This window comes from Rhinolophus ferrumequinum, chromosome 22, assembly GCF_004115265.2.
Source record: "Rhinolophus ferrumequinum isolate MPI-CBG mRhiFer1 chromosome 22, mRhiFer1_v1.p, whole genome shotgun sequence".
Lineage (NCBI taxonomy): Eukaryota > Metazoa > Chordata > Mammalia > Chiroptera > Rhinolophidae > Rhinolophus > Rhinolophus ferrumequinum.
Window position 1 is genome coordinate 46,167,342 of NC_046305.1, and position 26,185 is coordinate 46,193,526.

The 26,185-nt window shown below is 44.6% G+C and overlaps 1 protein-coding gene across 1 annotated transcript; it reads right to left on the bottom strand.

The window, feature by feature from the left end:
• Window positions 1-12,938: 12,938 nt before the first annotated feature.
• Window positions 12,939-17,430, bottom strand: NHLH2 (nescient helix-loop-helix 2). Its single transcript, XM_033092159.1, has 3 exons — window positions 17,277-17,430; window positions 16,534-16,863; window positions 12,939-14,797 (listed from the first exon to the last, which is right to left on the bottom strand). Exon 3 carries the CDS (start codon window positions 14,787-14,789, stop codon window positions 14,382-14,384), a length of 408 nt encoding a protein of 135 aa, XP_032948050.1. The 5' UTR covers window positions 14,790-14,797; window positions 16,534-16,863; window positions 17,277-17,430; the 3' UTR covers window positions 12,939-14,381.
• Window positions 17,431-26,185: the final 8,755 nt, after the last annotated feature.

Consider the following 26,185-nt stretch of genomic DNA (forward strand, 5'->3'; position numbering starts at 1 on the left):
ACACAGGAAAAATAGCAACTGTCTCTCCAGTCCTTGCACTGCAGCCACACAACTCAGTCTTTCCCTATATGTCTCTGATACCTCCCAAGTCACCGTCCCTCTGCCAGAGCCCAGGGTGAGTTCCTGCAAGTGAATGAGTCTGTGCACGGGCCTTTCAAGAGGATGTTTGGGTTTCCCGCAGCCTTCCACTCGACCCTGAGGGTAGGAATCCTTGCTGTTCTTCACGCCCAGGTGCTGTGGGGGCTCCTCTTCCTGGCACCAGTGCTCCAGGCTTGGGAGCCTAGTGTGGGACTGGGACCCCTCACCCCTCAGGGGGAACCTCTGTGGCCAAGATATCCCTCCTGATTCTCAACTGCCACATGCAGATGTGGGGCCGACTATTTCACATCTCCATCCCTCTTACCAGTCTCAGTGTGGCTACCTTTTTATACCAAATTGTTTTCCAAAGCCCTGTACCATTTTACATTCCCATTATCGATGTATAAGAATTCCAGTTGCTCAACGTTCTTGCTAGCACTTGGTGTTACAAGTTTTTTGGGTTTTTGTTTTGTCTTCCTGAGTTGTTCCAATAGTTGTGCAGTGATATCTCATCATGGATTTAGTTTCTAATTTTCATTTCCCTAAGAACTATGAAGCATCCCACATGTGCTATTTGCCATCTGTATCTCTTCTTTGGTGAATTGGCTGTTTAAATCTTTCGCCCAGTTTTTAATTGGGTTGCATGTTACCTGGTTGAATTTGGGAAACTCTTTATATGTTCTAGATACATTCTAAACATCATTCTAAACACTTTGTTTCTTTCAACAGTCCCTTGAAAAAAGTACTGGTATTATATCCATTTTATAGGTGATGAAACCAAGGAACAGAAAAGTTGAGTAACTTACCCAAAGTCTCATGACAAGCAGGTAGTGGTGGCATTGGGATTTGAAACCAGGCATTTTGCCTTTAGAGCTCTTGCTCTAAACCAGTGACTTGCAAACTTCCTGTAATGAGCTAGACAGTAACAGTTTTAGGCTTTATGGTTCCATAAAGGCTCTGTCGCAGCTACCTGACTCTGCCATTGTCACTCAAAAATAATCATAAACAACAAGTGAACAAATGAGTGTGTTGTGTCCAGTAAAATTTATGTACACTGAAATTTGAATTCCATATAATTTTCACTCCATGAGTATTGCCATCTCTGGATCTAAAACATGATACCGTACTGCTTTCCATTTAAACTACCAACACTTTCCATTCACGTGTCCCCAAACACCAAAGTTATAAGCACTTTCTGCAAAAATATTTATCTGCTTGTCTTAAAATTGTATGTTCCTTTTATAATTACTCATATTGCATATGATGCATGTTGGCATATAGATACTCAGTAAATATCTATTGAATTGAATTCAAATAACTGAACTGAATTGGCATATGGATGAGACAGCACATTTCATTTCTAATCCTCTTCCCAGCTATTTTCTCTTCATAATTACTAGGTAACGTCTCCATTTTGTTATTCTTTATATGTCCTCCATTATAGAGGGTTTAATGATTTCATAAACATTTGTCTTCCTCTCTGTCAGGTTTCCATGTTAATCCCTCTTATAGAATTTGCAAAGCTCGCCATGACTTTCTTATAGTTCATTATTCAAATATTAACTGAGGGCTTTATATATACCAGGCACATCCAAGGTACTGATGATTCTGTGGCCAATAAGTCAGATTACTTGCCTTCAAGGAATTTATCACCTCGGGGAGGAGTCAGAAAAATAAATAGGCCAGATAGAGTCTGGTAGAAGGGGTAATGGGAGCATTTAGAGGAATCCTGGCTTAAGGGAATCACCATCAATAAAAGTTTTGGTACTGTAAGCCATAACCTTGGGAGGGTGGGGATGTGGCAGGGAAGGATCTTGGAAACCATCTTTATAGTTACCTATATACTTTCTGAATCCTCCTTTTCACCCATTTAATGACTTCCAAATGTAAGAGGCTAAAACATTGCCTGTGCCCCTGATCCCTTTCATTTTAGGCAGGAATTTCACATATGTTGGAGACACATTTGGTTTTTTCTGTCTGCATCATTCACTCTCCCATGGTCAGGAAGATGAGCAGCGAGCTTGGAACCCTGGTGAACTCTCACTCAAACCTCACTACCTGTTCTGGGAAGAGAGCAGAACTCAAGGCAGCATTGTCAGGTCTCCAGCCTAGGTCAGCAGACTCTACCACTGGATCTTCTTGAAACTGGTCTTCTTGAACCTGCCACATCCTGTGAATCTTTCCCAATTTGGATCCTAGGATGTGGCTTCCTCTTTTCTTGTTGTTGACACTGGTCTTGGCCAAGCTGCATTTCTCCTCGATGGCGGAGAATACCATTACCTGTGGTTATGCAGTTGATACCAGTATTAATGGCCAAGGTATCTGTATTCGTGTTTGTGCTGCAGTGGGAGGGAAGGGGAGAATGTCACGAAGAGTAAGCGACAAGTTGCTGCCTGCTGCTGGATTTGGGTAAGAAAGGCAGAATAGGGGGGTGTGGGGGTTGGGAGAAAAGGATTTCCAATCACCAGCTTGTTACATACACCATCTTGAGATTATTTTTTTATTGTAACAATTATTATGTCAATGTTTTGCATATTGATTATGCCTTTCCTCCAAAGGGCCGGAGATGTGACTCTTTCTGCAAACTCCATTGTGCTTTGATTCCAAAGGCCATCGTTTAGTGGCACCATCTCTTTGAGGGGCAAACCTCCAAGAGATACAGACTGTCCGATAGAAGAGAAAACCTGATAAAAATTCCCTTGTTCTTTGTACTAGAAAGTAATTTTAGCATCACACTCTGTCCATCTGGACATCATTAATATTGTCAACCACTCCCTTCAGTAGCCTTAATGTCTAAATAATTACTCCCTATGGTCATAATCAGACATGATGTCACTCCCCTCCTGATTTGCATTTCATAGATAGCAGACAGCTTGGGAATTATAGGAGGCTTTGTGAGCTGTTCTGAAAGCCTAACACTTACTCCCACCATCATCTCAATCACATCCTGTCCCCTCCTCTAAATCTGTCACCAAACTGCACAACCTTCCCCCACTCAATTACCCTTTTCCTTCTGTTACACCATCACTGGTTCTGTCTATACCAAGCTCATCATCCCGATGGATAACTGGAAACGAAGCTGACTGATCGGGACATTTCAATGCTTTGCTTAATGTGGACTTCCTTGACTGGAATTTCGACTTCATTCCTGTGTGTGATGACCACTTACTTCCTCTGGGGTATTAAACACCTTTCCACATTGCAGCCTCACCTCTGTGCAGACACGCAGCCACCCACCCTCGTTAAGCCTAATGTCTGGGCCCAGATGGCTTCTCTAGGTGTCCTCATGGGTGTCTTCCAGGTCCCCCTTTTTTACCCTTTTCCCTGTCACCCAGACATGGACAAACAGAAATGCTTTTCATGGAGCTAGGCAAGAGTGGTCTATTAGGAAACAGGAAGTTGATGTCTTTTTGAACATTTACTCGCTCTTATTTTTCTACCTCTCATCACATATGGTTTTTTCTTTCATTTCTCCTTTTCTTCCCCCATCACTACCCAATCCCCCTTCTAACTGTCCTCTTAACCAATTCTTGGCTTCCGTCTTCCCAGCCAGTTACTTTCCTTCTCCATGACTAGGTTTGGCCTTTGTCTACACAATACTGAACATCTGGATATATGGTAAAAACATGCTGTCAAATACCCAGATGTTTGGAAACATCTGGGCATTTTGGCATCCAGCAGCAGCAACAGCTGGATAATGGAATTAATTTTTCACTTTTCAGTCATCACTTGACATTGGATGGACAGAGCCTTACCAGCCACAGTCTTAGTACAGCCCATTATCTGCTAGCAATTCTTTTTCCCTCTCACATGGGGAATTCTCTCTGTCAATCATTTTATTGCTGAAGAAAAGGGGAAGAAATTTGTCTCTTCTTGGGCCCACAGCACATCATCACTCTATGCCTCAGTGCTTTTCTTACTGAAAGAGCTAGTAGGAAGTGACAATTTCTTTAACCTTTCCCGCCCCACAGGCAGGAGAAAGAATAAGCATGTGAAACACTGTTTTCTCCACACAAGTCAGGAGAATCTGACAAGGACTTGTTTCTTTCTAGAACCACTCTATCTGATTTGAGATCTTTCCCCCTCATTCTCTCTTATATTCTTTGCACCTCTCTATTTACAAAAGAAAGCACAATGATGGCAATTTATTATTCCTGTCCACCGTGTTCCACAAAGGGCTGCATTATCTGTTTGTATTTTTCTCAGTCAGCTTAGAATAACATTTCTCAGCCCCAGTGGGGCCTTCGGCAGAAGGGTGATCTCTGGAGGCTGCCCCAAACAGTAAAGTGTTCATGGTTACCTCCAATTAGATCTGGCAGCCTCAAAGTAACTTCCCAGTGTTAAGGAAGAAGCAGGACATCCCAGGGTGGTATCAGCGTTAATTCTGTCCCTGAAACACAAATTCAGGAGAGGTGCAGTGGCAGTGTCCACGCAGCGATACAATCATGGTGGGGCATCTGTGTCTACACGTCTAAATCGGTGTGGCTTAATTAGTGTGTGTGTGTGTGTGTGTGTGTGTGTGTGTGTGTGTGTGTGTGTTTGTGTGTGTGTAAGCCGCTATTGTAGACCAAAAGATTCAGGGCATAAATGTGTTGGATGATTCTGCTTTCGGTAGATTTGGTGGAATACAGACACAGCCCGCAAGTCAGTGCAGTCAGAAAATATATCAGGCAATTTAGTGAAAACCAATTCCAGCCTGAGTGTTCGCTGGCGCCGTGTGGACGCGGCCTAAGTGGCTGTGGGTCGAGGCGGGTCAGTGAAGAGCCCGGGGTCGCAGGCCACACGGCGTCCTGCCTTCCGCCCCTCGCCCATCCCCCCCACCCCGCCCCCGCACCAGCGGTGGTTCTGCCGCCCTCGCTCCAGGCTCCACGTGCACTACAGCGGGTGTCAGCCCTCTTCAGGGCAGCCTTTCCATTCTCCTGGTGGAGTGGCCTCTCCCTTCCCCCGCCTGCCTTCCTTTCCTCCCTCCAGTCCCCCTCCCTCCCTCCACCTTCTCCCAGAGGAGGTGACAGACGGGCCTATAATTTGGTTCCATTCGCTCGACTGGAGCAACACCTGCCCCCCTCCCCTGGGACGCGAGGGTCTCATCCCAAATCATACAAGGAGCCAAAGACAAATCCGGGCCCACATGCAAATGCGACCACAATGGGGAGAGGGACCGGAGCCGGCAGCACACACAGCTCGCCTGCCACTCGCTTGGATTCTGCCCACAAACCAAGATAATCAAATAGCTCTTGAAGTTGGAACTACTACTAAAACATCACCCAAAACTTTAATGCGGTTTTCAGCTTTTGAAAAATTCATAATTAGCTATCGTAGTAAGTAATATCTCCTCCCACTCATACTACATGGCAATAAAACAAAGTATCTGGCATTAAACAGTACTGACAGCAAAGTTCAGAAAGAGAGCTAGGTATAAAGAACAAGGTGACTGAGACATGCGGATGTGTGTGTGTGTGTGTGTGTGTGTGTCTGTGTGTGTGTGACAGCTGTAGGCTGGTGGCATCTGTCACACCGACGGCACAATAGATGTGTGATTCCTGGATGGGCTCGTTTTCTTTGTGTAAGCCTTTTGTGCCCACACACACACTTCTCTAGTGAGAATACTCATTTCTTTTTCCATTTATTTAGCATTGTACAAGGGCACTAAGCACCAAGCCTTTCTGGGCATTTCCCAAAGTGTGAGTGCTGTCAGAGTCGTCCTGGGAGAGTGAATCACTCTGAACCTTCCCCAGGTGGGAGCCAGAGCAGGAAGGTACGTGTCAGCACCCATCTTCGGCCAGACTCAGGACCACACCCCGTATGTACGCCTTCGTCCCCTGGTCCAATTGTTTGTGATGTTGTGGTCTCAACATGAGAAGACAAGTCCAGTGCCTCGTCCAGGGACCAGACTGCTTAAAAGAAAAAAACTGTTCTTTTGATTCCTGTAGTTGTTTTGTTTTTGTTTTTGTTTTTGTTTTTGCACAAAAGAGAAACTAGTTTTTTCTTGTTTTCAAAGTATAAGCTTTTGAATTTTACTGCCCTTCAGCTTCATTTTCCCATTCAAATCCTTATTAGCAGTGTGACCTTGGGCGTGTTACTTAACTTCTCTGTGTCATGGTGTCTTCATCTGTAACGTAGGAATAAACTGAGTTGTGTGAGGATTGAGTGAATCATGGAAGTGCCTGACAGGCTGAGTGCAATGTCTGGGCAGTTGTTTTTGCTAATATTGTCATTTTTGTCGTCAGGGTACAACCCGCGGAAGACAGTGTGGGGTCTACATGTGGATTGGTGTTAAAGGCTTCTATGTGGCTCTGCCGCTGACAGGGTGTGAGACTGGGTGAGCCGCATAACCACTCAGAGTGTGGGTTTCACCCCTGTTCTACTTCAGGTCACCTCTTCAACTCAGTTCTTGACCAAGAGCTAAGAGAATCTGTCTGATGTTTTGTTCATAAACCTTTAAAATCAGCCTAAATTGGCCCCCGGCAGCATGTCCACCCTATCATGAGCTGTATGTCCCTCCTCTCTTCTCCTTTACCCTGGCTGTAATTTGTCAGCTGCCCACTGCTAGCTACCCTGGAAGACACATGGGGCAGCTTTGGACTACGGAATGGCCCTCTGTGCTGAAATGGCCAGTTCTCAGGCATGTCCATCCATGCTGGGGCAGTGGGGAACAGGGGTAGCGAGAGGGGCACTCACATCCCACATGTGTGTAGGAGGAAGTGCCAAGGTTAAGCAGGACAGGGATGGATTTTTAAAATAGAATGGGGGACTACCAGAGACCATCCAACTGATTGGAGGAAGAAGATAATCAGAAAGCGTGGGTTAGGCCAGCTGTGAAACTCCCCTCAAAAATGGCAGTGCTCACTGATGACACTCAGGAAATACTGAGAATTTGTTTAATCGTAGTAATGGTGTTTCAGTTATATGAAAGAAAACAAACACAAGCAGTCCTTTATGTTTTAGAGAGACTTACTGATATATTTATGGATGAAATGATGTGATGTTTGAGCTTTGCTTCAAACATCCCAAAGGGGTAGTAGGAGGGTGAGAAGAGCATACATGAAATGTCGGGGAACTCAGTTTACTATTCCCTTCGCTTTTGCAGAGGTTCTTAAATTTTCCGTCAGATCGTTTTCTAAAATGTCGTTGCTCAGACAATTGATGCTACGGGGGCTTTACTGCCCAGGCCCCAGGCCCTCTCACCAGAACCAAGGCAACCTCCCTCCCCCTCATGGCAGACTCCATCCTCCAGCACAGACCGCAGACCGTGTGGTCAGCGCTGGAAGCTGGTTCTTTCATGTCCTGCCCTGCAGTCAGTCTGACCCTCTGCGCCTCTCGGGCAGACTAACTCCACTGTCCTTTTCCTCCCCGTCACCCGTCCTGACCCCGGGTGATCCTAGGGAGGACCTCCCGACTCCTACATCCACCAGTCTTACCACCTTTCCTGGGATTCAAGAAGCTCTTGAAATCTCCCCTTTTCCTGATGTCTTTCTGGAATGTTCATCAAGGAGATGAAGCACCTCCCTCCTGATCTGGAAACCTGTAGCAAAATGGAACAGGAAATTCCAACCAGTTCTTTCATTTGATAAAAGGGAACTGACATCTTGAGATGCTTAACCATGGAACTGGGAGGATTGTGGGGGGAGCTGCGCCCCCCCCCTTGACTCTCTAGCCCTGACGTCCTGCTGAACTTTGTGGTAACTTCAGGGGGTCAGGATGCTAATAAACAGAATAGCCTTCCTGGAACCCAGCCATTATTTTTCAAGTGGGAGCCAGTTGGAGTCCCAGGTTGGAGGTGTGCGTTCCTGCACTCCGGTGGTGGTTTTCGTTTCTTTTTCCTTTTTCCCCCCCGAATAAACCGTTTTTTTTCTTGTGGGTTTATCTGGAGAGTTATTTTTGCCAGTCAACACATGACTTCAAAAATAATTTAACTGTTTAACTTTTGTGAAAGTTGCCTGTCACACAACCCAACAGAGAACTGGTCTTGAGCATGTGCCGGAAGTGTTCTCAGTATCCATTAGTTCAACTAATCTTCCTAACAATGCTACAAGGTAAGTACGGTTATCACCCCCATTTTACAGGTGAAAAAACTGAGGCACAGAATTAAGTAATTTGTTGAAGACCACATCTAGGTAGTAGGAGAGCTGGGGTTTGAACGCAGGCACACTTGGTCAGTCGGGGCTCCTGACCTCTCTGCAATAGCGCCTGTCACAGTAGTCAGTGCTCTGGGGAAAACCAAGGTAAAGAAAGAAGAAGCACATAGTCAGGCCTCCTACATGGAGTAGAGTGGGGCTTTCAGACATGCCCATAGCTTTATGTATGTGTTTATGGTTTATTCCATGGATTGCTATTCACTTACCTATAATGTGTTCTGTCTATAGGACAGAGGTTGTGTTTTGTAGCACTTATAAGGTGTCATATCAGATGAGTACCATTGGTGAGCATCACAGACCATTACTGCATTGATGAATTATTATTACATTATTGTTTTTAGCTTCTCCTATGCATACTAATAAATGCAAAGGTAGTAGTAATAGCTCACATTTATCGAGCACTTACTACATTCTTCCTATCCTGGTAAGCACTCGACATTACTCCATGAAACCCTCAAAGCAAGCATTTTGAGGGTAGATGCGTGTATTGTCTCATCCTACACATTTGAAAACAGAGGCTGAAGGATCTAGAGTAACATGTTCAACACCTCACATTTAGGATAAGTTGGAGCCAGGATCTGAACCTGGCCCCAGACTTGTGTCTCAAACACAGGGATGGGAGAAACAGATCAATGCTGGCATCGTGACGTTTGAACATGGGACTCAGAGAGCAGAACTGCTAACACCACCCAAAGAAACCGAGGGAAATTTTGCAAAGCGGTTACGTTTGACTTGGGTGACAATGGAATTTTCTGGGCAAAAACAAAACAAAAAAGAACAAGGCTGGAGGAGGGCATTCTAAGCAGAGGGATAGCAAGTGCGAAGGTGCAGGTTATAAAAGAACAGGCATCTGCAGGGAAGTGAGGAAATCTGAATTTGGCAGGAGTTTTTAACCTCGGGGAAAGAGGCTGAAACGATGCTAGAGAGTGTTGGGAACAAGAGTGTGAAAGCTTTCTGTAGCCAGAGGAAGAACTTGAGTTTTATTTTTTATAGGCAATGAGGTGCTAAGAAGACTTTTCAGGCAGGGGATGACATGCTACTTTAAAAAATGGCTTTTTTTAAAAAAATTATATTTATTGGGGTAACAATGGTTAGTAAAATTACATAGGTTTCAAGTGTACAATTCTGTAGCACATCATCTATAGAGCACATTGTGTGCTCACCACCCAGAGTCAGTTCTCCTTCCATCACCGTATATTTGAGCCCCTTTCCCCGCTTCTACCACTCCCCTCCCCTTACCCTCTGGTAACCACTAAACTGTTGTCTGTGTCTATGAGTTTTTGTTTCTTTATTGGTTTGTCTTGTTCTTTTGTTGCTTTTAGTTTTATATCCCACATATGAGTGAAGTCATACGGTTCTTGGGGCAACATGAGAACAGGCCTCAACGTGCTAAGGAGTGTGGTAGGGGAGGGGAGTCAGGGGCGCCAGCCCCACCCACATGGTGGTGAATAGTAAAGCCGTGGGCAGCGTCAGGCTAGCCCCACTCTCCTTCAGGAGGGGCTGGTCCAGGACCACCACTAGCCTGCAGTGTTTTCCCGACAGCCCCAAGCCAGGGTGCACGTTTGACCTGGCAAGTAGAGCTCAGGCTCCACATTCACCTCCACGTGTCCATCCCCTTGGTTAGATAGCAGGTGTCCTGTACTCTTATGGTACTGCCTGCGCTGAAGCTTCCCTTAAGCTCATTGGTGGAGAGACGGATTGCTTGGGTGGAGAGTTGGATTGTGTGTGGGCATGATACGGCTGCCCCTCGAGCAAAGGAAAACCGGAGAGTATGATGGGTAAAGACAGGTACTTTGATAAACCCACAGACGAGGCTTCCTGACCCTGGGCAAGTTATTGAATCTCTTTAAGCCTCAATTTCCTCATCTGTTCAATGGAGATGATGCAAGTACCTACCTCATTCGGTTTTGAGAATTAAAGGAGACAAGGCTGGCAAAACACTTAGTAAGCATAGCGTACACAGTCAATACATGGTATCCATTAATATTTCTACTACTACCAATAATAAGTGAGATAGCCCTTCTAAGCCTGGAAAAGGGTATTGGCTGTATTTGCTATCCCCTCCCCGTTAACCCCTGCCACCCTAAACCTCAGTGGGAGGAAACCTGGAATCCAGAGGCAGACAGCGGTGGTGGGAACTGGATAATTCACAGCATTACAGAGGTCAGCTCTGTCTACTTACCTCATCTGGTGCTGCCTGTTCCTGGGGCCAGGGCTGCTGAAGGAAGCCCTGGGCACAGGGTTCTTGTCGGTCCCCTGTCCCAATCCTCCATCTCCATCCAGGCTCATTTCTTTCCAGACCCACTGCCTGTTCTTCCTTTCCCAATTCATGCCACCACACACACTCACCCTCGAAGGAAAGGGCTTTTTGCCCAGGACGTTTGCCTCTTTTCTCCGGATGTCTCTGGACAGTGGCAAAAGTGGGGCAGCCATCTGGGCACAGAACTATTTAACACAGGTGGCATTGTCAGCTGGGCCAGGTGGGGCTATGTTTTATGGGAGCAGCAATGCCCTGGCCAGTTGTTGAGCAGCTGGGGACAGAGAGCAGAAGGCAAGAGGTGCAGCAGGAGATACTGTGGTCCAAGGTCTGCCTAAGGAGGGAGCAAGTTGGGGCTAAAAGTGGGGAGCTGCTGCCAGTGGGGAGGGGGAGTGATCGGCGTAGACTGTGTTGGTGGCATGAGCCCAGGACAGGTTAACAAGTGGCAGCAATGGTGGACGCTGCTGGGTAGGCAGATCCAAGTCTCTACTGAGAGATACCTCCTCAGAGAGGCCTTCCCTAGCAGCGCTTTCTAAAATGATACCCTCACCGGCACCGCCAGCTATTTCCTTACCCTGCTTTACTTTTCTTCACAGCACTGAGCGATATCTGAAATGAAATATCGTTTATTTGTTGGCAGTGTGCTGCTCTTCTCCTGTAGACTTTGTCTCATTTATTGCTCTGTCTTTAGCATCTAGAACAATGCCTGGCACCCAGTAGGTCCTCAATAAATATTTGTTGAATGTAAGACTGAACGATCATCGTCATTCTTCAAAGAAGCACCATTACTGCCTTATCTGTGGCTGAACAGCCACTGAGTCCGTGCCACATGCCAGGGATGAGCCAGGCACCGTCTGGTCTAGCCGAGTGCCACCGTGCTGCTTTGCTCTTTGGAGGGTGCTCCGCAGCCTTAGATAGGAAATGATACCGCTAAGATCCTCTCCTGGGATCACATGGGCTGTGAGTAGCTGGGAAGTGATTTTGATCTACGTTCAACTCCAAGGGCAAGGGCCACAGTCTAGGGTGGTGAGTTAGTATGTTCCTTCTAGATGTCAATGGCAGGACTGCGTTGCTTAGTTGAAAGTTGGGCTCATAAACCAGAAAAGGGAGGCCCTCAGAAGGTCTGCAGAGGTTAGAAGTTGACTTCACTTTCTTGGCACAGGGCTGATTTTTCTGTTGTGTATTAGAGAACTGCTCTGAGCTTTGGAAGTAGCCCTCTCTCCCCACTCCTAGAGGTGGGAAGGCCTGCAAACATTCAACCCAAAGGTAGCGTCTGTCTGTAGGCCAGCGTAGGCAGCCATAGCTGCGGTGACCAGGCCGTGGTTCAGATACAAGGCCACAGAAAGCATCATTCTTTTTCATGTCCTATGAGAAGTGCTTTCCTACTGAGTACCTCCATAAGAAGAGAATGAAGTCTCACTTATTACGTATCTGTCAACCTGACTACAAGACACCTGGGTAAAAAAGGAAAATCACTCGTAATCGCAGATATTTTATAGACATAAAACCAAGCATCCACATAATTGCATCTTTTATTCTGCGACCAAAGATTTGGTGTGATATAGACCCATAGTTCATAATGTTATACGTGTATGTGAGTGTGTGTGTGTGTGTGTGTGTGTGTGTGTGTGTACCGTGTGTATATACCCCATATATGTATGGTTTTTAAGTTATTCATGTCTTTGGCTTGTAGACAGAATACTTCACCTTTTTATACTAACTATAGGCTTTTGTAGGTGATATTCTTCATATCTCAAAGTTGGCCCAGGGCTAAATTTTTTTCTTGTTTGCAGGTGTCATGTCCTGATGAGATGTTTGAGCGCTCTAGTAGTAATATGCACTCATTCTTAACAAGGAGCACGAGGACTCAGTCTTGTAAGGGGCCTTCTTCTGCCATAGTTATGTCTTAGTACAAGGACTTAAACTCCCTGCGCTTCAGTTTCCCAACTCTAATGGAACAGGTTGGGTTAGTTACTAAGTTGCCATTTAGAGCCAAAGAATCTATGATTCAAGTAATATTTTTATATCAACACTATAGTGTTTTCTTCACGAAGAGAAACATCCATGTCACTATTGTATGAGCGGCATCTATTCCTGGACTGATTAGTGGCCAAATTTAGGAAGAGCATTAAATATCTCAAGACATAAATATGTTAAGGTTTTGTTTTGTTTACTCTTTCTTTTCCGAGGAATTGAGTCCACAAAGGTATTTCATGCTCAGCCGGTACATTCATTATTTTTAGACAGTATGCTTAAAATAAAGGAAAGGACTTTATTTGATACCTTTATTTATATGCAAAACAGCGCACCATTCATGAGATATGAAAAACTCGTCAGATAGAAACCAGATTATATCTATTTTCACTACAAAATATTGCATTATATAAAGCAACAGAGACACAAAAAAACCCTGAAAAAGACTAAAATCTTTGGATAGTAGATGTGTTTTTTTTTTTTTTTCCCTTGTCTCTAAAATACACTCCTTGTTTTAAGAGTTTCAAGCTGAGAACATGAAACGTTTTCAGGTTATAGACATTTCTTTTTGGTTGTCACAGAGGAAAGTAGTTCTGATTCTTTTTTTTTTTTTTAGGAAAATAACTTAATTTCCTAAAATCATCCCACGCACAAACATCACACACACCCTCACACACAAAGAAGCTACTCTCCTTATAAACAGTTTGTAAAGTACTTTTCAGACATAACTACAGATAAGAATAACAACACTTACTTTTTTAAAAAACTATAATAGTGAAGTGCTAGTGTTGCTGATCTCACAACAAAAGAACCTTTCAAGAACAAACATCTTAATATATAAAATATGTTTAGAAACAGGGAGAAGTGGGAAATTTGTTATACAAGTGCAATATAATTAGAGCAAAAAAGAAAGACCACAGTATAATCTCAACAAACACGTAAAAAGTTAGACATAATTATTCCACAGGAAAAGTGTAAACACTTGACTATAAATAAATTGGCACAGAGTATCCAAAGTAACATTATCACCACTCTGAAAAATAAATGTCTTGGAAAAAATACTCTACTCCTTCTAACATAAATAAAAATAGGTTGTCTTTTTCTAACTGCACCTATGGGTCCACATATTTAAGGTCACAAATAGATGTTTTTGGATCTATAAAGGGGCACTTCGCCTGAAATAGCAATCAGATATTAAGTTTTCCATTTAAATATGGATTTTCCTGTCTACGTTAGTGTCATACCTGGGGGTTCAAATCTCACCAAGCTCAAGTCTCCCACAAAGTATCTGTTTTCAATGTATCTTCTTAACCTTAGCAAATATGCAGCGTTTGTCTGTTGTATTTGGATTCTAATCTAAGCTTGCTTTTCACAACAGTACAGAAAGTTTCTTGTTCCACTTTCATAGGCCTAAAAACTCCATGCTAGAGGAGAGTCCCTCCACTTCCCTCCCCCTCTGAATGTTTGGTGATTTGTCAATTAGAAGGAAAGAAAAATCTAGATCGTCTAAAGTTATGAACCTAGACTTCAAGCCTCTGCCTCCATTCTTTAAAAACATGAAGAGCTGTGGGAGATAAAACGAGGAGAACCCCAGATCTCCAGTGAGCTAAAGCAACCACCCTTACAGGGATCCTAACCCGTGGAGGGAAGGCCTGGATGCTGCTCATTTCTGGTGCCTCCAGGAGGTCCACCGGGCCTGGAATACACCCCCTGCAAGCCCCAGGGCTCTCGCCAGACATCCCCACGCTCCAGAGTCGGAAACCTTTGCTGGTCGCCCTGCTGATCCGAGAGAACGCTACACGCTGAGAGCTTCTTCCCCTGTCCAATTGGGTCTCCCACTGGGCCGCTGCCTCCTCTGCCAGCCCGGCGGCATCCTCCGGGTTCCGTCGCGTTCCCCCCGACATCCGGACCCGCCGCCTCCAGCAGCGCGCCCGGCCCTACACGTCCAGGACGTGGTTGAGATAGGAAATGTAGCAGATGGCCAGGCGCAGGATCTCGATCTTGGAGAGCTTCTTGTCCGGGGGCAGCGTGGGCAGCAGTTTGCGGAGCTCGGCGAAGGCCAAGTTGAAGGCCTCCACGCGGATGCGCTCGCGGGTGGCATGGGCGGAGCGGTACTTGGCCGTGGCGCGCCGGCGGCGGCGCTTCTCCTCGCGGCTCAGCTGCTGCGGGTGAGGGTAGAGCGGCGCCCGGCTGCTGCCCTTGCCGTCGCCCTCCGCCTCTTCCACCGGCTCCAGGTCCGACACGTTGCCCAGTACCTTGGTGTCCGCGCCGCCCAACGACTCCGGGTCCGAGTGCGCCGAGCTGGGGTGGTCCGAGTCGGCGGCTTGGTCCGGACTCAGCATCATTTTGGAGGCTGATGGAGAGTCAGAAAACCAATCAATAAAAGGAATCGGGTTCTTTCCGTCTGAGCAGGAGAGGGCGACGGCCTACCCCGCCAGTCCCCCGCGAGGCCCGGGCCCCTGCTCGCGCCAGGCCCGCGCGCTCTGCGGAGCAGGCCGGGCGGGCAACGAGCGCACCACAGCCGGCCAGGTCTTGTCGTGGCCAGGCCGCATCCTGGACGTGACACCTCGGCCGCAGGAGGCTCGGCCCGGCCTGTGGGCCTGGCCCGGGGGATGAAGGCAGGCCTGAGAGGCCTGGGAGGCCTGGGGTTTGTGCCCCCTCCGGCCATGTACCGACTCCGCCGTTCTGCCTCACGCACTTCTTCCCCCCACAAACAAATGACTCCGAAGGACGAACACATCTCGGTTTTACGGGGGGCGGGGACCCCGCCCGGGTGGGGATCCCGCCCGGAGGGCCTCGGACGTGGCAGCGGGAAGCCCCGGCGCCCGCGGGCCTCGCGCTGGTCTGGGGCGCGGGGGCCCCCCGGCGCTGAGAGGACCCGGCCCTGAGCCAAGACAGGGAACAGGCGGCCCGGAACGCGAAGGTTTCCTGGTCCCCCTCGCACGTCTCCGAAATCATAAAGAAAGGACTAAAACGTGGAGGCTGCTTTCAAGACAGCCCTGACTCCTATGCCCTCCCGGCTTCCGAAACACCATCTGTCATGCGGACAGCCACACGCCAGGGACCCAGGGACGCAGCGACGAGGGATAAAACAATGCGCCCGGCAGCTTGCCGACCACCTCGCGGGAAAACGCCAGCGGCCGGGGCGCTGGGGGAGGAGAGGCTGGGGAAGGAAGGGAAGGGCAGGGCCCCGGGACCGGCGGAGACACGCGCCGGGCGGGATGCTCGGGCCTGGGCAGCACCCCCGCCCGCAAAGTTTGGATGCTCGGGGGCCCGGAGTCGGGAGCCCGCAGCTGTCCCCGGGAGGCCTGGCCAGGGCCGAGCTGGCCTGTTCCCAGCTTTCCTCTAACGAGGGCCTCCTGGAAAGGTCGCCTCGCCCTGCCCCTCCCGGGCGCCGAGAGGATGAGCCCCGACTGCGCGCCTTTTGGAGTGGGGCGGCCTGCGATCGCCGGGCTCCGGGGAACTTGGGGTTTCTAGAAAGAGACCCGCAGGGGTGGAAGGCACCAGTGGGTGCCGCGCGCACCGACCGCGGGCGCCGGGAGCAAGGACCAGGCTTCGAGCCCCGGGCCCCTCAGTGTGCAGCCGAAGCGACGTCGCCGCGGGAGAGATCCGCCTTGGCGCGTGCAGAGAGACAAAAGCCGGGATGTGTGATCGGCTCCTAGCACCGCGCTCACTGGCTTAGGAGAGAATTTGGATTTCATTTCCCTGTGAGGAAAACGGGTCCTCTAAGGCAAAATAAACACAAATGCTCCAAGTGAACTACATGCGACTCCCTACGGGTTTTCCATGGATATGTTTATAAGCAGAACACCTTGCGCCTAAACAGCAGGCTGGAAAGAGCATAAATAAATAAGCGAGTAATGGAAAATCACAATAAGCCACTACATAGTTGTAGTTCAGGTAAAAAGTTCCTGGGTTGCACTCAAAGCACGTTAAATTCTCCTCCAGATACGTTTTTAAATATTTATAAATAGCACGTCGTGTTTGCATTTTATTTCTTTAACAATTAACTGAAATGCATCTGTCAATGTAATATGAACAATCTAACTTAGTTCCAAGCTGGAAAAAAAAATTTTAAAGGAGCCTTACCTTGTAGACGCCTTTTCGATAATCTTTTCTCCAATCTTTTAGAGTTAAGATTCCAGGGAATCGCGGGGAGAAATTCCGAAATATATTAAAAGCAACCAATATTTATTACATTCAAATATGAAAAAGCAGCTGTCATCTCGCCGGTGTCCACAGTGAGGGACGGTAATGTCTCAGGACGTGGACGATATGAACGACCGTTTACTTAGTTTTCCTTTTAATTGTTCTCAAACATTTCGAGAAATTCGTTGTTGGTTTGTGTGTGTGTGTGTGTTTTTTTCTCCCTAAACGGTGTGTTGAAAAGTCTCGTCCCTTTTTTCCTCTTCTAGGTCTCTGCAAATAACAAAAGAGACGCAGCGATAAACACAATCACATCAAGGGATTGATCCCTCCACTTTCTAATAGTGGACGAATCAATAAGAAAGATGGTTAAGATAAGACTGAGCTCCTGTAAGATTCCTTTTTCCTTCCCTTAATAAGGCTGAGCAGAAACTGGGAAGTGCGAGGCAGAGATGCGATCTTGCTCAGAAGTGATTTTTTTTTTTTTTTTTTTTTTTGAGATAAGGCTTTGTTCAGCTGATGTCTCCCCAGTTCCCAGGAACACAATACTGTAACTGGGGGCTAAGCTTGCTTCTTCCTCTTCCCTCCTTTACTTGTATGTTGTATAAACAGACACCTATTTCCAGTTTCAAAGTCTTTCAAGGCTTGGTTACATCTCCCGCCCCCACCCCCCGGCCTTTCTTTACCTTGTAGCAAAATATACACAGCCAGTAGCTTGGAGATGCTTGGAGAAAGGTTGGTGAAAAGTGAACGTCTCCCGGAGGAACAGTGACAGGGAAGAGGAGAAAGAAGGGAGAGGGTGAGAGAGCCACGAGGCAGAGATGCGCGTGGCGTCTTGGCTCTCCTGGTACCAATTGATTCAGCCTGGAGATGGTGGAAGAGATAAAGGCTTAAGAAGGGGGATGGAATTTTTTTTCCCTAAATTGATATTTAATGGGAAATCCTATTGGACAGAAACCTGGACATGAGTCACTTAATTGGACTTGACATCTGTCACAGTGTTGGAGTTTTCACAGCCCAAATATTTTAGCAGATCAGATTCCCACTGAATTGGTGCCATAAAATATAACAGCTGAAAGCAGTCCGTGATAGAAACCTTAGACTCTAAGCAGAATCTGTAGCCATAATCAGATGATTTCTCTTTTTCAGATTATTGATGCAGTATTTAAGTGGAAATGAACAACATATTGACTATGGAAAAATTCTTCTGGCGTATTATAAAATCAGCATCTTCCCTAATGCTTAGGAAAAGATTTCTGTCCAGAACATGGAAATATATACTATATATATGGTGCTTCAATAAACACATTCAGATATGCACCAGCTAATATTTATTAGTGATCATATACATTTTAAAAGGCATTTCAACTAGACTTCATTAGCCTATTCCTATCTTTGAGAGATATCCTGCCACGGGGCTAATTTTCAAATATATGATGTAAACCTTTCAATAGAGTAAGTCCTTGGAAATGGGAACAGAATCCAGGAATTATAATTTCAGGGATCACTATATGAGACCATTCTACTTTCTGAATACATTTGTTTTTCTCTTCACCCGCTCATTCATGCAACTTAAAATATGGCACACTACATGTGTTGATCATTGCAGTTCATGCTTGCTTATTTTAACCTGTGAATATTTCACTGTGTGGCAGTGCGTTGGGCTAGGATGTAAACACATACAAGTCGCCAGTGTATTCCAGCACGTAACGCTTTTGCCTTACATGACCCTGTGGCTTGGAATTTATATTCCTTATAACAAAAGGGAAAAATCTAGTTCAATTATTTTGCCACTTTATAGAGATATTGTTAGCCACCATCAGCTCCATATTATTTGCAGTCATTTTAGCCTTTTTGATTATGCCAGTTTAAAAGAAATAAAAGAATATTTACTCCCCTCCTCCCCAGTCCCTGGGGGAACATTTGTGGTGAGAGGAGTCCTCTCTTTTCCTCCTTGACAATTTTGCCCTAAAAACAGGTTTTATCATCAGGGGAAGGGGTTGATCAGCTCCCCCCTGGGAGTGACTCTCTGGGTTTCTCCTGGCTGCCACCAGTCAGTCCTCTTTGCACACAGTTTTCATCCAATGGGAGATTCCTGCACCAGAATTGTGGGGTGGGTGGGGGAGAGCAAGGCATGCCTCCACAGAAAATGGGCACCAACACTTTCCAGCGTTGCCTCTGCCCAGCCCCAGCACAGAAGGATGTGGAAGTGAAGGCAGATGCCAGCCACATTCAGGTGGCAATGGAAACAAGGGAGTGGATGAGCTCTCCAAGGTAGTGAAGATGAAGGGAGAAGGCAGGTTTCCCCAGTCTGGCGGGGAGCAGCCAACACTACGCATTCACACACAGCCGGAAGTGTGCCCTCAGACGCGTCCTCAGATGCCTGTACTCTTCACCCCCATTTCTCACACAAGCTGATGGGCTCTGTGACACCACTACATGGTAAGACTGACAGATTGAAAAACCTGGTGAATCTAATCATCCTAGTTCATGATGAGGCAACTGCTAGAGTGGGAAGTAACCAGTGTCTCTTGTTATCGTGGTGTTGGGGGGGGGCAGGGGGCAATGGAGGGACATACCAGGGCAGGTTAGATTCTGCTGTGGTGTGTATGGATCCAGACACATTCTCTTTTACATTCAGGCTTCCTGATGCCACACTTACAGTCTGCATGTGTGTATATTATATACGAGTAAGCCTGTGTAAACAGGTACACACTCAGACCCACATAGAGTCACTCTTAGACACACAGTCATGTCACAAGCATGGATTCACACTCACAGACGTGCATTCCCTCTTCCAGGAAAGCCTCTGTGACCCCTGCTGCCACCTTGGCCGTTTCTAAGACCTCCCTGGCACAGATGGTCCCTCCTTCTGTGCTCTGTAAGCCCTCTTTTCATAGCTGCCTTAGAGACTACATATCGTGTGCCGTGATTCTTGGTTTCCATATTGGTGTCTCCCACTAGGCTGTGACACTGCCAGAGGAGGTTGGTAGCTCATGTCCCCAGCACCGATGTCTGACACATTGTAAGTACTCACTATATTTATGGTAAATAACATCCTGTGTATACAGGCACCCAGAATATTTGTAAACAGAAACACTTCCACCTAAAGACACATAGGGATTCAGCTGTACCAGTTTTTTCTCCTATAAAATTGAGGGCAACACTGCTGCCCTGTTCATGTCACAGGCTGGTTATGACACTCACTGCATGTGAAAGTATACACCAAACAAATGAAAACATTATGGAGTATTAGGAGGACTATTAAATAATACTGTTGAATCAGTGGGCAGGTGGTAAGCGGTGATTGAAAAAGCCAGACATTCTGGCTCTATCATATGCTAGCTGTGTGAATTTAAATAGGTTACTTAGCCTTTCTGGACCTCAGTTAGTATCTGTAAAATGGGAATGTCAAAAGTATGTTATATTGTTGTGTCATATGTTTTTGCCAAAGATGAACCAGATAATCTGTATAAAGTGCTTAAACTAATGCTTAGAATTCATGCTCAATAAGTGTTGGCTATTGATAGTGTTAATATTATTGTCGTTATTCAATGTAAATACATATCAAGAGCCACAAAGATAGATGAAATTACATGAAATACAAACATACCCAGTATAGCCACCCAGATTGTGTGTGTGTCACAAGATCATGGTCAGAAGCAAGGTTATGGTCACACTCACACACATGCATTCTCTCACACATTACACAGATTTACTCATTTTATCTGCACCACAAAGCTATGGGGTAGGTGCTATTGTTGTCCCAATTTGGCATATAAGGAAACTGAGACACAGGGAAGATGTTACTCTATTCAAGGTCACATCACTAATAAATGATGGGGACAACATTTAGATAGAGGTGGTCTATATTCAGACACTGCCACCACTATGCACTACTGCTTCTATGCTCATGGTTAGCTCCACAAACACACGCATGCAAGAGAATTCTTCAACATATGAAGTGAGTGTTTGGAGGGAGAAATATACAACACACAAAACAATTGCCACCTTTTGCATTCAGAGGTGGTCAGTGAGAGAACCGAGGTTTTGATACTTACCGTGTATGCAATATTTTGCTAGATGCTGTTGGACAACAAAGGCTTTATAATTATTTATTAATTCTACTACATAGCTGCTTCCAATCCATTTTCTTAAATTTCGTATCCCATCAGTAAAAATTTTGATCATACATACCTAGTGTATGTATGTTTATTAATGTACTTCATACATGTACTTCTGTGCTAGCGTAGTGTATCATTATAAAGCATACACAAAAAGACATTTAAAAATGATAAACAGAAAATTAACAATATTTATAAAATAATTTTATTTATTAACATACAAAAACCTATTTATAGCACTAGGTGTTATTGATAATATTATAGTTTTTGAGAGCAATGATCTTAGTTTTATTACAATCATTGTTTAACCCTTTGTGATAGCATAATTTCATGCTCTGGTCTTATGCTCAACTTATGTAGAATCTAGTTTTTATGGTTAGTGTAGCAGAAAAAGATGTAATGCAAAATTTCAAAGGTCGAAATAGAAGTTCATCATTGATTGTGCTAACTAAATTATGACTCTCATTTTTCTATCTTATCTACCAAATATGCCAAAGTTTTGTTGAAATTTGGTTAGCAAAATCTAACATGGAATAGTTATTCTTTTTAACAAATGGGTTCAAAACCCTGAAACTATTTATTGGGGAATTTTTTTTAACAGTTTAGAAATTATTTATATCCAAGTGTTTTAAGTGTTCAGATGTATTTTAATAAATGGCATATTTCCATTTTTGTGGAGCAGCAAAAATCACATAACAATAGAAAATTTTCCAAACATCTCATTTCAGAATGCCTTCTCTGTTGCACAAATTTCTCTCTAAAAAGTTGACACTTAACTCTTTTAAAAATATATACTTTACTTAAAAAGATATGTTGAGTGTGTGTTTATATTTTCAATCTGGTAGCACACTATTGATAGCCTTTTGTAATCAAAGAAAAATAAATTTGGAACACATATTTTAAAGTTGAACAACTTTAAGAGCTTTACCACGTGCTAATCAGAATACATTTTTGTGGCACTGCAGAATTTCATGGTCCCTTCCATTTTCATTTATTGCAACGATTCAGCTACGTTTTAAAGGACTCTTATTTCTAAAACTAACGACATGGGTACATCCTGTACATTTCTGCTTCAACGTCCTTATGGGAAATTCTTTAGTGAATACATTATGTTTGTGATGGTCTCTCTGGCCCCGGACTCTATATTTATTTGAGTTAAAGCAGCCATTTCCTCAGTGGTTATACCTCCACAATTTTCCATAAATCTTTCTCTTATTAAAGATCATTTCAGTTGTGAGTATAGCTTCTCCCATACATTTTACTTTTAATGCTCCCTTAAAAAGACAAGTTTTTCATGTATTTCATGATTGAAACAATCTGTAAAGCACCACGAGCTGAAACATGTTAGAAAAAGCTGCTGGTCTTTCATTTTCCAACTAAATAGCAAACTTCCATTGCTACATAAATTGGTCTAATACTAGTTTCTTCAGATCTTCAGCAGTGCCTCTCAGGTGTTTGTCAACAGAATTTGGCAACACAGACATCCATTTTAGTTTGTCACCTCATTGGTTTCTGTGTACTATTTCATCTATTTCCCCAAGAGCGTTTGGCTTTCGCTATAAAATAAGCATAACCTCCAAAAAGACTTCTAATCATTTATCGTTATATTTAGTGAAATGTTTAAATTGAATATTGAGAAAGATTGAATATGATATAATTTTATTACGTTGGTTCAAAAGTAATTATGGTTTAAAAGGTTAAAAAAAAATTGCAAAAACCAAAACCGCAATTACTTTTGCACCAACCTAATAAACGTCACTAAAAAGAGGTTTCCTTTCATGTTTTGGATGCTTCTTGAAATCAATTCATTGAAGTATAGTTTCTATAGAATAAAATTCACTCTTCAGAGGTATTCAGTCCTATGAATTTGAAAAATGTGCACATTCATGTAACCAACATAATCAAAATATAGAACGTTTTCATCACTCTAAAAAGTTCCTTGTACCCCTAGAAGACAATTCCTTTATCCACATGCAACCTCAGACAACCACTAATCTGATTTCTGTTCCTACAGTTTTGCCTTTTCCAGAATGTCATAAAAATGGTATCATACAGTATGTAGACTTTTTTAAAAAAAGATTTTTATTAAAATATAGCTAACATACAATATTATATGAGTTTCAGGTGTACACCATAGTTATTCAACATTTATATATCTACAGAAGTGATCACCATGATAAGTCCAGCAACCATCTGACACCGTACCACGCTGTCACAATATTATTGACTATATTCCCTACGCTGTGCATTACATCCCCATGACTTAATTTGTTTTATACCTGGAAATTTGGACCTCTTATTTCCCTTCATCTTTTCCCCCCCTTTTTTAATTTTTCAATTACAGTTGACATTCAGTTTTATTTTATGTTAATTTCAGATGTGCAGCGTAGTGGTTAGACATTTATATAATTTACAAAGTGATCCCCCTGGCTAGTCCTGTACCCACCTGGCACTACACATAGCTATTACCATATCGTTAACTATGTTCTCTGTGCTTTACTTTACATTCCCATGACTATTTTGTAACTACCGATTTGTACTTCTTCATACCTTCACCTCTTTCACCCTGTCCCCCAAACCCCTCCCATCTATCACCCCAACAAATCTAGGACCCAACTGCCCCATACGTCGTTATTACAATATTATTGACTATATTCCTCATTATACCCTACATCTCCATGATTACTGTGTAACAACCAATTTGTGCTTAATCCCTTCCCCTTTTTCCCTCACTCCCAACTACACCTGCCCCCTTCTGGCAACCATCAATACGTTCTCTGTATCTATGAGTTTGTTTCTGTTTTATTTGTTTATTTTATTCTTTACATTCCACATATAAGTGAAATCGCATTGCGTCTGTCTTTCTCTCTCTGACACTCCACTCAGCATAATACCCTCCGGGTCCATCCGTGCCACCGCAGGTGGCAAGAACCCATTCCCTTCCCTGGTCAAGCAATATTCCACTGTATGTATGTACTGCCTCCTGTTTATCCATTCTTCCATCGACAGACACCCAGCTTGCCTCCACATTTTGGCCATTTTAAATAATGCTGCAATGAACATATGGATGCACACGTCCCCTCAAAGTAGCATTTAGGTTTCTTCGGATAAATGCCCTGAAGTGCGATTACTGGGTCCTTCTTTGTTTCTTGTTATAGCCTTTGTTTTCAAGTCTATTTTGACTGGTATAAGTATTGTTACCCCACCTTTTTATTTTTGATTTATTTATTTTTTTCATTTCCATTTTCATGAAATATCTTTTTTCATCCCTTTACTTTGTGTCTGTGTGTCTTTCAATCTGAAGTGAGTCTCTTGTGGGCAGCATATATAAGGGTCTTGTTTTCTTATCCATTCAACCCTTCTATGTCTTTTGAGTGGAGCATTTAATCCATTTACATTGAAAGTTATTGTTAATATATGTAGCTATTGCCATTTTATTATTCATAATTTCGATCTTTTTTTTCTCTTTTTTTTCATCTTAACGAAGTCCCTCTAACATTCCTTGTAATCCTGGTCTGGTGATGATGAACTCCTTTAGCTTTTTCTGGTCTAAGAAGCTCTTTATCTGTCCTTCAATTCTAAATGATAGCTTTGCTGGGTAAAGTAGTCTTGGTTGTAGGTCCTTGCTTTTCGTCACATTGACTATTTTGTGACAATTCTTTTTGACCTGCAAAGTTTCTGATGAGAAATCAGCTGACGATTTTATGGGAGCTCATTTATAAGTTATTAGTTGCCTTTCTCTTGCTGCTGTTAGGATTCTCTCTTTGTCTTTAAACTTTGCCATTCTAGTTATAATGTGTGTTGGTGTGGATCTGTTTGGGTTCATCTTGTTTGGGACTCGCTGCACTTCCTGGACTTGTATATCTAGTTCCTTCTTCAGATTAGGAGAGTTTCCAGTCATTATTTCTTCAAATAGGTTCTCAATCCTTTGCTTTCTCTCGTCTCCTTCTGGTGCCCCTGTGATGTAAATGTTGTTACACGTCATGTGGCCCCAGAGGTCTCTTAAGTTATCCTCATTTTTTTGGATTCTTTTTGCTGTTTTGATTGGGTGTGTTCTGCTACCTTGTCTTCCAAACCTCTCATTTGATCCTCTGCTTCATCTGGTCTGCTGGTGATTCCTTCTAGTGCATTCTTCATTTCAGTTATTGTATTCTTCACTTCTGACTGGCTCTTTTCTATGGTCTCTATGTCCTTTTTACGTTTGCTATCTCTCTGTTGAAGTTCTCACTAGGTTCCTTGAGCATCCTTATAACCAATGTTTTAAGCTCTGTGTCTGGTAGTTGCTTGCCTCCATTTCATTTTGTTCTTTTTCTGGAATTTTCTCCTATTTTCTCATTTGGGACACATTTCTTTGTTTAATCATTTTGGCTGCTTCTCTGTGTTTGTTTCTATGTATTAGGTAGATTTACTACATCCCCCAGTCTTGGCTGGGTGGCCTCATGTAGTAGGTGCCCTGTGGGGCCCAGTGGCACAGTCTCCCTGGTCACCTGCACCAGGTGCTCCAGGAGTGTCCCTTATGTGTGCCCTACTGTTATAGTTGATCCTTGATTGCTATTGGCATGTCAGTGGGTGGGATTGACCCTCAGGCTGATTGACTGTGGGATTTGACCACGTCCACAGCTTAGAGGCTCCTGTGCAGGGGACTTACCCACAGTGTGAGATTTGCCACAGTGGGCTGTGCTGCCTGTTGAGACTGCCCTTTGTGTGTGCTGCTTGTGGGGCTAATTGAGCAGTAGTCTGCTGTGGTCTGAAACCAATCTCCAAGTATGTTAATTGTGAGGGGCTCCGGGGCAGGCCCAGGTCACACACTGCCTGTGACTGGCCAGGGACTACCTGGTAGGAGCTACAAAGCAGTCCACAGTTGTTTGGTGCCTCTGCTAACCCTGGAGGCATGTGGGAGAGGCCACACTATGAACTGAGGACATCTGCCAACAGTACTGTGTCTACTCCACAAAAAGCCAGAACACCCCAAGGCCTGCTGCCACTTGCCGGCTCCCTTAATGTTCAGCCACTGATAAAGCCTCATGCAGTCACCAGTTGGGTAAGGCAGGGTCTCAGGACGTCACTAGAGTGAAGGAGTTGTGGTCACCAGGTTAATGTAAATTCTGGTTTGGTGCCAGTGCTGAGCCTGAAGCTACTCAGCAAAAGTCTCTGAGCACACCGAGGCCAGTCATTGCCCATCTGGGATTTATCAGACTCTGATAGTTTTCCAAGAAAGAGTGCAATGTGGGTAGGGCTGGCTGCTCTTGGAGAAAGTGCCTCCAGCCTTGGGGGAGTTGGGTGGGATGGGGTTGCAGTGGTCAGCAGGGCAGAGCTGTGGAGCTCACCACCAATCAGATTCAGATTTGGTCTGTGGGGGCGGGTCAACACAGGAAAGGTGGTGCCTGCCTGCCAGCTACTGTCCTCACAGGGAAATGGTGACTGTCCTCCAGCCCTCAACCTGAAGCAACACAACTCAGTCTGCCCTCTGT